Source organism: Pelodiscus sinensis, chromosome 6 (genome assembly GCF_049634645.1).
Source record: "Pelodiscus sinensis isolate JC-2024 chromosome 6, ASM4963464v1, whole genome shotgun sequence".
In the NCBI taxonomy this organism is placed as follows: Eukaryota; Metazoa; Chordata; order Testudines; family Trionychidae; genus Pelodiscus; species Pelodiscus sinensis.
In genome coordinates this window covers 84994099-85010789 of record NC_134716.1, presented here as the reverse complement: position 1 = coordinate 85010789, position 16691 = coordinate 84994099, and the positions used below count along the sequence as shown (strand labels likewise).

At 39.5% G+C, this 16691-nt stretch overlaps 1 protein-coding gene across 3 annotated transcripts in view; it reads right to left on the bottom strand.

Moving 5' to 3' along the window:
* The window catches only part of SV2C (synaptic vesicle glycoprotein 2C), a 201004-nt gene that overhangs the window by 137704 nt on the left and 46609 nt on the right, over window positions 1–16691 (bottom strand). For 2 of the 3 annotated variants that reach the window (XM_025185249.2, XM_006124253.4), the window contains one exon: window positions 3732–4431. In XM_025185249.2, coding sequence (XP_025041034.2) covers window positions 3732–4311 — 580 coding nt within the window. In that variant the 5' untranslated portion in view covers window positions 4312–4431. Of the gene's footprint in view, window positions 1–3731; window positions 4432–16691 lie in introns of those variants that run through there. The other variant, XM_025185251.2, reaches the window with a different exon arrangement.

Sequence of the window (16691 nt, the reverse complement as noted above, 5' to 3'; positions counted from 1 at the left end):
ATTTAAACTAAAATGCATCAAGACACCAGTCTGTGAATGCTCATTTGCAGTTTCACCATGTAACTGAAAAGGTGTCCAACCACATAGCAATCCACAGCTCAGTTAAAATGACTGTTTACAGGGTGTCAGCTCTGGTGAAAATTAAACAAAATACAGAAACAAAACAAAGAACCCTTTCTACTGGTTAACTTGCTTGCATGATTGCTAACTGGTGTCTGCTAGAAAGCTATGGAGAAGCCGGGATACATGTATTAAACCAATGGGGCCTTTTTCAATGATGGAATAGCTTGGGTTTTGTGTATGCATGTGTCTGTCTGTAATAGCATCATTTTTGTATAATCTACATAGCTGCAATGATTTCTATATAATTTTTATCACTGGTGCCATAACTTTAGAATCCTAAAAACATTAACAATCCTATTTTGTTATGATATTATAATAGTAAAACAATTTTAAAGTCTGTCTATAAAGACCCCATTAGAATGTGGCTATCATGTGAATTTATAACACATGATTTATAACATTATAAAATAATGGAAATGCATGTTTGTGAAGGCTCAGTTATGATGCCATTAAAATGCTTCTACCACAGACTCTGATGACATTGAAAAATATTATAGATCATTGAGGATATAGTTATTCCATCTAAGTAGGCTGTGTATATAATGAATTAAATATTATGTTTACTGGAGTATTTATAGCTTTTGGAATTGCATTTTACCAGTGGGCAGGTAATATCACTATGTTTTTTTTGGGCCTATTGCTAATATGTCAACTGGTGTCATAGTGCCTTCAGTAAATATTGGAGAAGGCAAGGCTGCAATAGCAGGCTAAATTTTTTTTTTTTTTTTTTTTTTTTTGCTTTTGTGAGTTAATCTTTAAAGAGGAATTATTAGCAAATAAATAATTTGACAGCACAATCTAATATTGTTTCTACAAAAAGATAAAGAAACATTTATTACAATGTATGTATTTGAGGCATGAGACTATTACGCGATACTCAGTTAAGTGTGTTCTCTTTTCTTAACTTTACAAGTAAGTTTTCTATTTACATAATTTCTGAGGAACAAATTCATACACACTTCTGCAGTGAACCAATATCACTGTAATGATGTAGCCAACCTTGACTACAGAATGAGCCACACCCGGGAGCGATTGGGGCGAATGCCCTATGAAGAGCAGCAGCAGAAGGCAATGCTCAGGGACTGGAGACTGCTATAACTGAGCAAGCTCTAGCAAAGAGCCCTGACAGCATTGAGAATTCTGTCACATAGGGCCTGAAAATGTCCTGCTAAAGCAGGAAAGGCCCAAGGCTGGAAGTCCTGGGAGAAGGAAGAGAAACTTGTTTCTGTGGCCTTTTGGCTGGATTTGAAAATTTTATTTTGAATGTTTGTTAATTTCACAGTGCACAACTCAAGAAGGGCTGAGAATGAACAAAAGCGTCTGAGTTCCTTGAACAGTCCAAGAGGGAGAACTGAGGCAGGCTGCTTGTAGCACAATTCAAGGCCATGTGGGGTCACACATGCGGTGGCCAGTCCACTCCAAGATCTGGCATAGTTGTCCAGATTTACAACAGTCATCTACCATTAAGGAGGGAAATAGCAGTAGTGCAGGAATTGGAGGAAGCTATTCATCTCCTGTCTGAACAGCTGCAATGGACATAGGCAGTTCTTCTGCAGGAACAGTGGCAGTTGCAGAAGGCACAATGGCCCAAACAAGGGAAGGCAGAGCCATCCTTACCCATGTGCAGAATATGCAACTGCATAGGGCACCCAAAAATCTGGGGTCTTAATGTTCACCCATCTGCTTCTTCCTATCCCTTTTCTGTGGTTCTGTTTCCTCTGGAGAGGATCTAGTTAACCCAAAAGTGAACAAGTCTGCCAGACCCATTAGGAGAACACTGAACATGTGAAAGAACCATTGAAGTACAGTAGTAATGAAGCCATTTAATAGGCATTTGACAGCCCCAGGTATATAATGTCAGTTTCTGACTTTACTGTGTTAGTTGATGGGATCTTAGTTTAAATTTTGCTTTAAAGATATTTCACTAGCATGTTGCTGAAGATTACAAAATCACATCTCTAAAATATCATCATTCCCTCCCACCCAGCCATAGGGGCACCAGTTTAACAGCACTGTGTAGAGCCCCATAAATCCTAAGGATGTTCCTGGGGGAAAGGTACAGACAGTGGAGCAACTGCCTCCTACATGAGAGGAATCTATATGTGTTATTCTGGTGCAGAAGAGCAGGGCACAAATAATTTGAGTGCCAGAGGCAAGGCCACCAACAGGGGAGAGGGGAAGCAAAAAGGGCAGCTGCCTCAGGGCCTGGCAATTGAAAAGGGCCTGGGGCTCCTGGCCACAACCCTTTAAATTGCCACTGGAGCCTCAAGTGGCATGGGCTGCGCAGTGCTGAAGGGATGACTGGGGGAGGCCACCGCCCAGCCCAGCTTCTTCTGCCCAAGGCTCTGCTCCTGAAGCTGCCCACTCCTCCCTCATTTGGGACAAGGAGATGAAAACTGAGGCCATAATAAAAGTAGATCTTCCCCTCGTGGCAGCACCTCCTGCCAAGATGTGCAATAGAGCTCTGGAAGGAGATGATATAGGCAGTCTAACTTCTCTGGTGCAAAAATATCTGTGGGAATTACTTTCTGTAGAAGAAGCCAGGTGCTTGCCCTGTTGAATGAGTTCAGCCATCTATCCTGGTTATAACTTACATGTCTTCGTTAATTTTAATATAAGGTTAATCTTTGTACCACACAATTAGCTAATGTCTTTGTCTCTACCAACAAAATATCTGAGCCTTCAACTAATATAAAAACAAAGACGGTGTTAAAGGATGCTTAAAGGTGCAAGTTCTGCCCTCTTGCATCCCTAAAGAATCCAGTGGGTTTGCACAAGTATAAATGAAAGCAGAATCTAATTCACTGTATTAAAAGCTAGCAAATAAACTATTGGTGTCAACATGTTGAAAGTTTTATCTGATATAAGCTTAATATGTTAGTAAGAGCACTTCTATCCTAATGTAAATTTTGTAAGACAGTCTAATTTTTACATACTGAACACAGGAAATTCAGATAGTTCCAAACAGCCAAAGAGACAAGAAAACAGTAGCAAAACTGAACTAATGTGGAAACAAGAACATTCTAGTAAAACCATGCAGTGAAGGTAAAAGAAACAAAAAATTTTATCGCTACAGAGTCACAATCTACTCATTTATGCCACAGTAAACCTAGAATAGCGTCACTCATCAGACAACATTTTTAATGTAGTTCTTCTAAATGTATACTGCTGTAATTGAAAGCAACATTTCAACCAGCAGTCCATCAAACTGTATTACAGAACCTGTAGTGTGCCGAGGAAATGTCCACATGGCCAGTTACTGTGTGGCGAACTAGTGTACTATAGATTTACACTCCAGCTGGCCATGCAAAGATTTTCCTGAAGACAATCCCTTAGACTGCACAGGAAAAGAAAAGACCAAAGGCGATCTCAACGGTGTTTATTTAACTACTTTTGTTGACTGACCATGAAAAAGAACATTAAAATCAATTGCTATTTTCATTAAATGCATTTTAGCCATCTAATATATTTAGTGATCTGCAGAGTCACATTTAATATAGAAAATACTTTTTTTTCTTAACATGCTTTAGTGTTGGCAAAACAGTAAGTAGACAGGCTACAAATGTAATTTGTGATACAGTAGAGATAAGAACATAGTTTTGACTCACCTAACCATCCCGATCCAGAATTGGGAATGCACATGTCTGTCTCAGCACTGGGCAACACAAATCCAACCACAAAAACCTCTATCCCATCCGCCATTAGTGCCATTCCAAGAACAAAGAAGAGGGCCCACTGAAAACGGCCATGTCCACACTCTTGTATAATCAGTTCATACTGTTGTGCTAGCTCCTCTTCATCAGCTTTCCTCTCTGTTTCCAGTTCATGACGATCCTTGTACTCATCATGGATGGGCTGCTCTAGGGCCACTATGCCATCCTTTCCCTGCCCCATGTTTGGGATTCCCTGATACTCTCCTTCATAAATCTCATCATCTTCATCATGCCCTTCAGTTGCTTCACTTGATCCTTCATCATCATTGGCTTCTCCATCATAATTTCTTCCTTGTGTGTAGTAGTCATCATCATCTTCCCCTTCCTTGAACTGATTGTAGGACCTCTGTGTATACCCATCCTGAGCTTTGTCTACAGTTTTATTCATCTTCTTTACAGTTTGTCTCTTCACCTCCTTGGCAATGTCCTTAGCCCCTTTCACTAATGAAGTCCTATCTCTGTATGTGTCTTCCATCGTATATTAATGTACAATGGTCCTATTGAAAATGGATCTATTGATTCTATCTGGAATAGCTATTCTGCCCTGGATGTCAATAGTGGAGATGAAAGAACATGTTCAGCTTCAGCAAGTTATCTGCAAAATATAAAAAGAGAATATCCTTGTTTATATTTGTTGTCTCCTAGATGCTCCTTCACACTAATACGGTACCATATTAATAATTATTTAGGAACTACCGCATAGTAGCTGCATTTCTACAACTAGGAAAGGACTCCAAAGATGGTGTACATACATTTTCTTTGTACATTGAGAAAAAGCACTTGAGAAAATCCCTATACCTCTACACATTCACACACTGAAATTTGTCTGCCCAGGTCTCTCCAACACTAATTTTCAGTCAAAGAAAAAATCTTCTCTATGCTAGTACTTAAAATAAACATTGCTTGTTTGCAATATATGAACAAAATGGTGGAGATGAACACAAAACCACAATGCCATTTAAAAAAAAGGCAATTTAGTACTTGGGAAAAGTGAACCAATGAACAGCTATGGACACAAAAGTCTATTTACAGCTGTGCAGGCTTCTCCATAGTAGCTCATCAATGTGCTTCAACTTTTATCCGGAGGAGCCACAATTAGCGATAAAAGGGTAATCAAGTTTTTATAAAGTTTCAAAGACTGATCTGAAGTACACTGAAATCGATAGAAAGACTCCCATTGACTGCAACAGATGGCGAATCATGCACTTAGTCCTTAGCGTCAGTTTTAAACTCTAATGATGTTGACACCTGAAGTAAGGATATGGACAGAGAACATCAGCTAATTGCACACTGACCATGAAACAGTGTGTGGTTAATGCCTTTAGTCTCCAGGGTTGTTATTTTCAAGAAGCAGCTAGGTGATTTAGTACTGCAAATCCCATGGAAAGTCAACTCATTTAGGCAATTTTGAAAATCCCACTGTATTACCCATCCTCTTAGATTTTAGCTCAAGCATTTTTAAAGTACTGCGTTGATTTTGAAGTGTGCCTCCCTCCAGTTAAAATGAGCACATACTATAAACTGAAAGGGGCTAAGGAAAGCTGTTTTGAAGAAGTTTTGGTTTGAGAAATATATAGTGACTGGAAAAGTACACAAACTTCAAGACTGGTATAAATTAAAAACTGAAACTGACATATGAAAAAGCCAGTGTTTAGTAGTCTTTTTAAAATCAAATTCCCTTCCTTATCTCTCATGCATTCAATTATTTTTTCTCCATTTTAATATTTTTCACTATTTTTGCTGTTTGCATGAACAAGTCATTCATGCAGTGGTTCTCATAACCTCAGCATGCAGTGCCTTCAGGTAGAAACAGTGCACAGGAATGTTTAAAACCAAGATTACTATTGTTTTTGTTGATAACAATTTGATTCATTAGCTAGCCTTTCAAAAACAAAGAGTATTTTACAATTAGGGAGGAATTTTCAAAAGTGCTTAGCATTGACTTAACTCTGCTCCTCCCACTCAGGTTAACGACAGGTTTGCAAATGAGTTTCATGGGTATAGATATGAGCCAATAATGATCACTTTTTAAAATCCATCTTTAAAAGGAGTGACTATATTCCCCTATGCTGAATACAGGACTCCTGGTAAAACAGCTCATATTCAAAGGAGTTCAATGCCAATCAATAAGAACTATGTAGTGCAAACATTCCAATTAATATCAAGTTGAGTGAGCGCAGCTGAAGTGTTTCATTTACAGCAGGATGCGGCATGTGAAGAGGGTGCTGTGCGCCTCTGCCTGGGGACCTGCAGGGTTCAGTTTCAAACAGGCTGGAAATAGCTTCCTCCCCACCACTCCAGAGCCTACCTGAGAGATGGAGAAGCTTCCCCGTGCCAGCTCCATGTGGGGCTTTGGCACATGGAAGGTTTGTCTCCTCCTAACCAGCACCCTAGACAAGAGAGCTTGAACTATCCCTGGATGCCAGCCCAGTAAGGGAAGGAAGGAGCCGGCCAGACAGGCTGTTAGTGAGCTAAATGATCTGGCCGGGGCTGGCTCTCCATACAGCACCAAAAGCAGAACACACCCTGAAGGGGAGGGGGAATATGGAGGAGCAGAGCGCTGGGAGGGAGGGCATAGCAGGGAGAGGACAGTAAGAGGGGAGCATGTAAAGAGCTGATGGGTGGGCAGCAGAGGAAGCATGTAATCAGCTACTGTCTGCTTGCACTCACCAGCCACTGCAGCCATCAGCCAGTGCTGGCTAGAAATGGTGGGGGGAGGAAACTGCTGTCCAAAAGTTGGCACGCAGTGATACTGCACTGAGAGACCAACAGGGAATTGTCTGGCCCCGGACTCAGCAGTTTTTGCCTGACCATCAGCCTTTCACAGTCACCCCCATTGTCAATCACTGCTCTTCCCACCCCACTGGTAGGTGGTTGACTGGCAAGCAAGGATCTGACTAGCATTAGGGCCCACCAGTACTGATGGAAGAGACAATTTGCACATAAAAAAAATATAGGAGCACCAGCAGAGAGGCTTAAATACAGGGCTGTCCCTTTAAAAACAGGATAATTGGTCATCCTATTTTTAAAGTAATGTGTTGTCAGCAGCGGATATAGGGCAGGGCGAGCGGGGTAGCTGCCCCGGGCCCTGTGCTGCAATAGATGCCACGCGGGGCTCAAACGGCCGCTTGTGCCACTTGCTTCTGCGCGGCGGCCTGGCTGAACAGCACAGAACTCAGCAGAGTGCCACTGTGGGAGGCGAAGGCCATGACAGAGGCTCCAGGTCCTGCCCCCTGGCTGTGTACATCACTGCCCCGCCCCCCTTCGCCTCCCACCATGGCGCTCGGCTGAGTTCTGCGGCGCTCAGCCGGGCCACCGCGTGGGAGCAAGCAGCGCAAACAGCCGTTGGGCTCTGCGAGTGAGAGGCAAGAGGGGGAGGAGAAGAGAAAGAGAGAGTGAGGCAGGAGGGGGAAGAGAAAGAGAGAGTGAGGCAGGAGGGGGAAGAGAAAGAGAGAGTGAGGCAGGAGGAGGAAGAGACAAATACAAATGAAAATTTTTAATTATTAATGCAGAATTTTGCTTAAGAATGACTTACAATATAATTAAAATAAAAATTATCCAACTAAATTAAGTTTCTATCAAATTTACCCAATTCACATTTAATATGAAAATAGCCCTCAATTTGTGCATTTGACACCTTTTTTCTATTTTTTCTTCAAAGGGAGGCCCCCGCAAAATTGTGCTGCCCTGGGCCCCACAAAACTCTCATCCGCCCCTGTATATTGTACTATATATTTATCCTAAAAAGTGTAATTGAGACATCCAACTTTAGGTTGGCAGTGTTGTGGCATAGGCAGAATTACAAAATGCATTGTGAAAGCTCAGACACAGGGTAATTTTAATAAAAAAAAATCCACTGAAGTCATATAATGTATATGTAACCTTAAAAATCAGTACGCTTTAATGAAACTAAAATAAATGTTAGCACTTTCCTCATAAATATTACAAAGTCACCACAGTTCTCTGTTTTTCGTTTTATGCCCCGAATCTAGGTTTAGTCTTACACACTTTAAATGTTCGTAAAATCAGTCAAAGGTCACCACACTCTTCAAATAGTCTTTTCAAACCAAATCAGTCTCCAGCAGAAAAACTGAGCACATAAAAATGAGAATGTAATATTTATGATGGAAAACTATAGCCTAATTTTAGACTCTTGAGATTCCTCCTAAGTGGGTCTATTGGTCCAAAGCCACTGCTGTAATTAAAGTGCTTTAGCTTTGAAAGTATCCCTCAAAAGATACTATTGGCATAGGGGGAAAGTGGGGCATCTAATTCTCTACAATATATGCCTACGTATTGCAGGCCCTACCAGCTCTGACTGAACAGTGCCATGCTCAAGAACAATCATTGAGCTTCTCACTACTTTTCACAGGGCTTCTCTTTTGGAGTTAATGACTACAAAATGCAATTAGATCACTGTAAAACACTATAGAACAAAATGACATTAGATCATTATAGCTTCCTGCGGCTCCCCTTGGCTGCATACAGCAAACCAGAGCCAATAGGAGCTGCGAGGCTCCATGGCTGTGGCACCGGAAAGTAAACAAACCGGCATGGCCAGTTAACAGGCTTCTCAAAGTGTTCTCAAAGGCCTATATGATACACATGCAAATTGTTCTGCGTCTTCACTTTTCACTTACTTGAATTAAGCTTTATTTTTTCTCCCTATAAAGAAAACTAAGTCCACTTTAAAGAGTGGAGGTAGCATCAGAACCAAGGTATTTTAAAGTGCATAAATCCCCAAAGGCTGTCATGCAATGTTAAAGATTAACCCTGAATTTTCTTGGTTTTTAAATAGTCATTTTTCAGTAACTATATTTTGAGAGGATTTGTATCCTTAATTTCATTTGTACTCTCAGAAACCAAATGACATCTTAGTTAAGATTTTATCTGGAAATTTAGATGTACTATTCAGTATTTCTTTGTATCTTGCATAGATTTAAAGCCAACATGCTTTTGTAGGGCTTTGACATAGTTTCTTTTAGGGTATGAATTACTTTTGCAGGAAACTATAAAGATATCCTTGAGTGAAACACATTCTTGGATGATAGGTACACAGTAATATTATCCCTGCAAGATAGATTCCTATACTTTTAATTACATTGCACTGTTTAGCTACTAGTGAGCAGTTGAAAGACCTATATGAAAGTGCTGATGAGAAGGAATGACTGTTTGAGTGAAGGGGTTTAGTGTCAATTGAAATTTGCTTCTTTGCTTTTGATCATAACCGCTGTATTATCCAATAGGTCTGTTTATTGCCCGAATATGAAATAGTAAACTCCAGTGGAATTCTTTAAAATGATAGAATACACATAGTATTAAGTGTTGTAGCCATGTTTGTCTCAGGAAATTAGACACACAAATAGGTGAAGTGGTATCTTTCATGAATCTGAAGAAGAGCTCAGTGAAGCTTGAAATCTTGCCTCTTTCCCCAACAGAAGTTAGTCCAATAAAAGATATTACCTCATCCATCACGTTTTTCACATAGTATTAAAGCATTTATAAAATATTTTCCCAGGAGCAAAATGATTTCACCTCAGTAAACCCTCAAATTCTTCTTCGGTGCCCCACAAGTGAACTAATGTTCAACAAAGCCATCAAGAAGTATACATATCAGTACAGAGTAATTGTACATTATTGTTGTAACCTTTGTCCCTTTTTATGCCAATGAACCTTCCTCAGCTTCTTCAGAATTATGGTAGAAATGTAGACGTGTTAGTCTGGTACAGCTGAAACAAAAAACAGGACTGTGTAGCACTTTAAAGACTAACAAGATGGTTTAATAGCTTTCGTGGGCCAGACCCACTTCCTCAGATCAAATAGTGGAAGAAAATTGTTACAACCATATATACCAAAGGATACAATTAAAAGAATGAACACATATGAAAAGGACAAATCAAATTTCAGAACAGAAGGGGGATGCAGGGGGGGAAGAGGGGGAGGTAAATGTCTGTGAGCTAATGATATTAGAGGTGATAATTGGGGAAGCTATCTTTGTAATGGGTAAGATAATTAGCGTCTTTATTCAAATTTGAATGTAAAGTGTCGAAGCTCACAGACATTTACCTCCCCCGTTCCCGCCCCTCCATCCCCCTTCTGTTCTGAAATTTGATTTGTCCTTTTCATATGTGTTCATTCTTTTAATTGTATCCTTTGTATGGTTGTGACAATTTTCTTCCACTATTTGATCTGAGGAAGTGGGTCTGGCCCACAAAAGCTCATCACCTATTAAACCAGCTTGTTAGTCTTTAAAGTGCTACACAGTCCTGTTTTTTGTTTCTTCAGAATTAGTGATTTTTACTCGCACTTATGTCTACAATTAAAAATGACGTCATCTGCAAAATCTAATGGGGTTCCCTGAAGGGATGCACCTAGGAAGCTTCATAGGACACAGTTCCTACAAAGACTTATGGACTTAGCTTCACATGCTCTGAGTTGACCCCGTTGAAGTTAATAGGGCTACTCAGAGCATATGAAGTGAAGCACAGGCTTATAGTTTTATTGGTTTGGGGACTCCTGTTGTAAACTCTTCAAGGTAAGAGCCTCATCTTTTTACTTTTTCTGTAAATTACTTTTTACATATTGGAGTAGTGTTCAAACAGTATAAAAACCAATACAGATACACAGAGAATTCTTGGTCCTGCAGTCCCAGGGAATCAACTGGGCATTCGCAAGTGCAACAAAGGACTCCGGATTTAGTCCAAAACATTCTTGTCACACTGACTGCAGACAGAGAATCAGACATTTTTCATTGATTCAGTGGTGAGGTATTCCAGACAGACTTTTATGAAGGAAGCTTCTTTGATTTACAGTCAGACTAGACATAGTTTCCAAACTTGCATCTGCTACAATGAATTGACTGTAAAATGGATGACTTTTCTCTGTACAATTACATTTTTGTCAGACAATGCCAGATGCAAAGCTACAGGGATTTGAAACACTACTGAAAGTTGGTAAAGTGGAAATCACTTGGGGATGCACGGATTTGTTGTTAAGTATACATAAAATGAATATCTTACCTTTAAACACTTTACGTTCTCTCTCATTGCTACTTACACATTGGGCTAGCAAAATTTTCCATTTATTTCACCTCTTTCTTGTTACAAGTCCCACGGGGTAGCCATGTTAGCTTGCGTCTTCAAAAACAACAAGGAGTCCTATGGCACCTTAAAGACTAACAAACTTATTTTAAAACAAGTAGTCCTGTGGCACCTTCGAGACTAACAAAAATATATATCATCATGAGCTTTCGTGGGTACTTGTTTTTACCCAGTTTTGTCTGGAAGGTGCCACAGGAGTCCTTGTTTTTTCTTATTATAAAATAAAAAATGGTTAATTGTAAGTAGTGAATTTTAACCTGATAAAACTACTGTATTACAGGAACTGCAGGCATATCTCTGAATATTTCATTACAATTACAATTTTTTTCTAAGGAAGTTTTTCCCCTCCTTTATTCCTTTCTTTCCATTTTAAACTCATGTCTCTTCATAAACATATATTTTAACAGGCATTCTGATTTTGTGTTTATATCTATTTTTCCTCTTCCTTTATTTTTTTTTATTATTAATTACAAGCCATCCTCGCTATAAGTCCAAGATACATTCCAAAAAACTTGGATTTATAGCAAAACAACTTAAAGCAGGGAATTTTTTTCCCCATGGCTGACTTCCATTTAAGCAAATTGGGGAGACTGTTTTGCACGACTTATACAGGGGAATGGGAGGACTTACAACACATCAGTTCCTACAAACGTCAACGACTGCAGTGTGGAATGGATGTATACCGAAGCGACTTATAGTGGGGACGCCCTGTACATACAATAAAAGACAAGTCCTTTGTTTCTTCTGACTTTTTCTGTTCCTGCTGTTTATTGCTTATCTGAAGACATAATCCTCTGTCACACCAAAATCACTTCCAGTTATAATAACCAACTGTGATGTCATGGAGGATTTTAACTCCATGTGAGGAAGGAGCAATGAGAGCAGTATGTGAACTTTAAGAGAGGAGAGAAAAGATAACTTGGAAAAATAAAAGTGTCTCAAACAAAAGGAATGAGTAAGGAGAAATAGAAAAATATTATATACTGTGACATACTGAAATACAATGATTTTCAAAATTTTACCTAAGTTTTTAAACATTTTTATGAGTGACACAATTCACATGAGACAAAGATCTTTATCCAGAAAACCATGTGTTACTTCAAGCATTTGAGTAGTCCTTCTATTAGTCCCTCTATTATTAAAGTTACGCATGAGCTCATGTATGTTGCTGGAAGACAGTCTTGAGGCATCAGTAGTCCTTAGAACCATTGCATGCCACCTCCTCTGAGAGAAGGAGAAAAGAAGAACTGTGGAACAGTGTCTCCTCCATTGATAAACAAATACCACCGTTGTCTATATGTGTGTAGGGGATCCTTGTACAGCTGAGCTATGGAGGAAGGCTGAAACCTATGTCTACATCCACTAGAATGTTACCCTTCTCTGTATAGAAGAACTATGCTGGTATTAGTGTTAGAGGAGCCTCTACATTCACAGGGGCGGTATTTGCTTTATAGGGCAGGTAAATCCAATTAAAGGATAAATACATGAATTTAAGGAAGAGGTGTTTCTAAGTCACCAAGTTTCATGTACAAAAGTGAGATCTCAATAATATTCTACCTACCTGGAAATCAAAGAGAAACATTTCATGTGAAAGCCTAATTTACATTATTTGCCATGTACAGTAATGATTGCTGAGAAAATTATGGCTTTTTCTTTCAAAGAATCCACTGGAAATCAAAAGCAGAAAAGGATTTTAAATGAATACAGAAATCAGATTGAAAGATATTTAAAAAGACTTGTCAGGGTTTCATAACATCAGATTTAAATTTAGAACACACATCCTAAATTAAGAATTAATTTTCCTCATGTAAAAACGGATGAAAAAAATCAGTATTTTGGAGCTATATATTTTAATTGGGATATTTAAAAATATTTCAATAGTTAAAAATTCAAATGGTTTTGGAAGATGGATATTTTGCAACCCAGATTCCTTTTTCTTTTTAAAACAAAAAAAAGCAACCTCTACACTGAATTTTCTAAATGCCACATGCCACAGTTCACTTATTTTTTATTATTTGGTATCATTGCACATAACCGGATCTCTGTACTCTACACATAATTATGTCTTCATATAAATTCACATACTCTATTACTCTCCTCACAATTACATGCCATACCAAGATAATAGCTAATGAAATTACAATAATTCTATTAAAATAATAATCCAACATACATTATTTTTAAAAACAAGAAAATAATCATAATGAAGATCATATTGTAGCAACCTGGTATGCAAGAGCACTCTGGGAAAAGGGATGCCTGGGTAATATCTTGGCTTACTAGGCTTTGAGACATGGCTGTAATGAATAAATTAATCTATATTACACAGCTACAAGAAGGAGGACATCTGAGTGATTATTTTTGAAATCGTACAGGCATTTACATAAGGAAGAGGTGTTTCTAAGTTGTATAAAAACTACTCAGGGCTCCATTCTCATTTGCATTAAGTCCCTCTTTATATTGCTTTGGTAGGGTAAAAAGGCCCTATAATGAGTGTAAAAGGGAACTTCCACCTACTTTATGATCCCTTTACACTGCCACAGCAATGAGAATCAGGCCCTGAGAGTGTTTTTTTCCTGTTTAAGGACACACATATACACCTGGCAAGAGACAGAACCCAGTTCTCTGCTTGCACACTGTTTACAGTGTAAGTCCATTGACTTAAACCAATTCACTCCTTGGTGTACTTAAGAGGAGAATCAGGTTCAGTAATTTTTATCTGGAAACTGCACTTACTACAAACAAACAATTCAGTACTGCCACCTTATAACTTAGAAATAAAGCATACAAAAGAGATAGGAAATGCCAAAGTGAATCAATGTTCTAGAAAAGAATCTAGAAACCTTCTCTGGGCCTGCATCTTATGATAAACATTTAACAAGGGAAGTAGACATTGAAAATGCTACATGTGCAACTCTATGGAGTTGCTAGATTGGTCTCACTTCATATGTGTTATCAAAAATACAGCCAATTGCTTGACTGCACTTACAGTTCAGTATTAAAAATGTTCAAGAGACCAAATAATCAAGTTTAGCCAATTTACTGACTAAAGACAAAGCAATATAGTACAGAAAGGAACGGGTTACTATGTTACCAATGCATCTGGGAAGCAGTTTTTCACAGCATTCAGTTCCTCTTCTGTACTCCAAACTAGCACTATTCATCATATGGCTGTTTACTAGCTAAAAGCACTTTGCACATCATAGTAGCTTAGAAATGTATAATTTGAAAAGCAGAATTGCAGCAGAACTGGTGTGAGCCCCCACTCGCATTGTTTCCTGCTGTGCCGCTACCGCTCCTGTCCCCTGAGGAGACGGTGCTGGGAGGAATCGGCTTTTAAGCCAACTCCCCCAGCACCGTCTCGTGCTCCCTCTCTTGCTGCCTCTCTCTGATGGGCGGGGAGGAGGAAGCAACTAGTCGCATCACTAGTTGACTATTCGATAAGCTTATGCTTATCAGATAGTCAACTAGTTGCTGGCATCCCTACTGTAGACTGGGTAGGGAGAAAAAAAACAGTAGGGGCACACCTACACATCAGGGCAAAAGTCAAATTAAGCTGCACAACTTGAGCTATGTCAATTGCATAGCTGAAGTCAAAATAGCTTAATTTGACTTTTGGTGAGGTCTACACAGCAGGAAGTTGAAGGAAGAACACTCTTCCTTTGACTTCCCTTACTCCTTGTAAAATGAGGGTTACAGGACTTGGAGTAAGAAGTCCTCCAGCTCACCATTATTTTGAAATAATGGCTTGCAGTGTAGACATGCTCTTTGTTATTTTGCAATAACATTCGTTATTCTGAAATAATGCTGCTGTGTAGACATAGCCTAAGTGTTCTAATGCATTTGCAAATCCTAGATCTATTAATCAATGACCCAAACTTCCCCACCAGCATCAAGGAATATGGATTTAGGATTTGTCTTTGGGCCAATATCTACTATTAAGAAAGAGCACTGCGTTCTCCACTTATTTTAAAATATTTCTATAACAGGGACGGGGAACCTTTTTTGGGTCAGGGGCCACTGACCCACAGAAAAATCGGTTGGGGACTGCACTCAAGTGAGAAGGAAAATCTCACTGACATGACCCCCAGCTGAGAAGGAGAAAGACACTCCCCACATTTCTCTCCCACACCGGAGCCTACAGGCCCAGCCTAGTAGATTGTGTGTGCTACAGCCAGGGGCGGATATAGGGCAGGGCAAACAGGGCGGCTGCCCTGGGCCCCGCACTTAAAAAAGCCCTGCGCATGCGCCGCGGCGCCACCGCGCATGCGCATGGCATCACAGCGCATGCGCCATGGCAAAGGGGGGGCCCCGCGGAGTTATGCTGCCTGGGGCTCCGCAAAACAGTCATCTGCCCCTGGCTACAGCCCTGCAGGGAGCTAGAGTGCCAGATCGTGCTCCCCAATGCTTGAGATGTCCTGAACCTTAAGGGCCAGATACAGGCAAGCCACGGGCTGCATCCGGCCCCTGGGCCTGAGGGTTCCCATCCCAATCTATAGAATAGATATGAACTTGCTCTACTGCCAGCAACATAATTACTGTATAGCAGTGACACTTCAAACCTGACCAATTGCCTTAGATAACAAAATACCATGATTTCACTCTTCCCTAATTACACATACTGAGGTAACTATATTAAGGTTATAGTTGCTACACATTAAGAGTAATCATTGTATGAGGCACTGTGCAATAGACTTGCATTTTTCCTTTTTTCTGAAATCAAGACCATTTCTTGTCTGGCAAAGAAAAAACTCACAATAGAAATACGGCCTGTTCACAATGAAATGCATCTTTTGCAAAATAGATTCTAACAACACAGAGGGTAAAAAATACAAAAGAAATTACATTTAATGTCCAGAGTTATTTAAATCTCTGATACAAGTCACAATGAAGCCCAAACCCCATAATTTCCAAATTTGCCCCTATTGTAATTAAGTATTGGAGGTTTCATCCCAAATGATCCATCTAATTGCTTTTGTAGGGTTTACCCTCAGTGTTATTACAATCTAGTTTGATGAAGTTACCTTTTTTTACCTGGGTGTGTGTACATACAAGAGAAAAGTGCATGAATATTTGGTGCTCATTAACTGAGGTGACTTAGACCTCGGTGCTGATACTACAACAAGTTTCAGGAAAGCCTTTTGAAAGCTTCCCCTACAAAGTTCTGCCAATCTACCACAATTCTGAGGTAGACCACCCTTTCTCCTGCTGAATGCCTCCAGTGAGCATTTACAGGCACTTTACTGAGTAAAGAAGACTAAATTGCAGCAAATGGTGCAGTAGTTTAGTGATGTGGACAAACATCCCTCAAGGAATAATGAAAGCCTAAACTGGATGCAAAAAGCAAGTTAAAAAATACTGAACTAGTTTACTGTACCATTCAATTTGTTCCATAGCAATCAATCAATCAATGACATGAATGTAAACAGCATTGGCATTATTTTTCTAAATTGTTTTGCTTTAAACTAAAAATCTTTTTTCAAATGGTTATTGGTAAATGAAAACTCTGTTTCCTTCTGGAACAAGAGCTATGCTCCGGCCTTGTACTTTCCTGTCTTTGAAATTCATTGTGTCCATCAGAGGTCTCCAGATCCAGTGTGTATAGTCATTTTCAGCTGTCAGCATCAAAGTGAAAACAACTGAACTGTATTTAAATATGGAACAGAAAGGAACTAGCACAATGCGATGGGACAAGCTTAGTTCTAATCGCTTGAACTCTGTCAGTCAATAAAAAAAATCCTGTCAATGCTTTTTT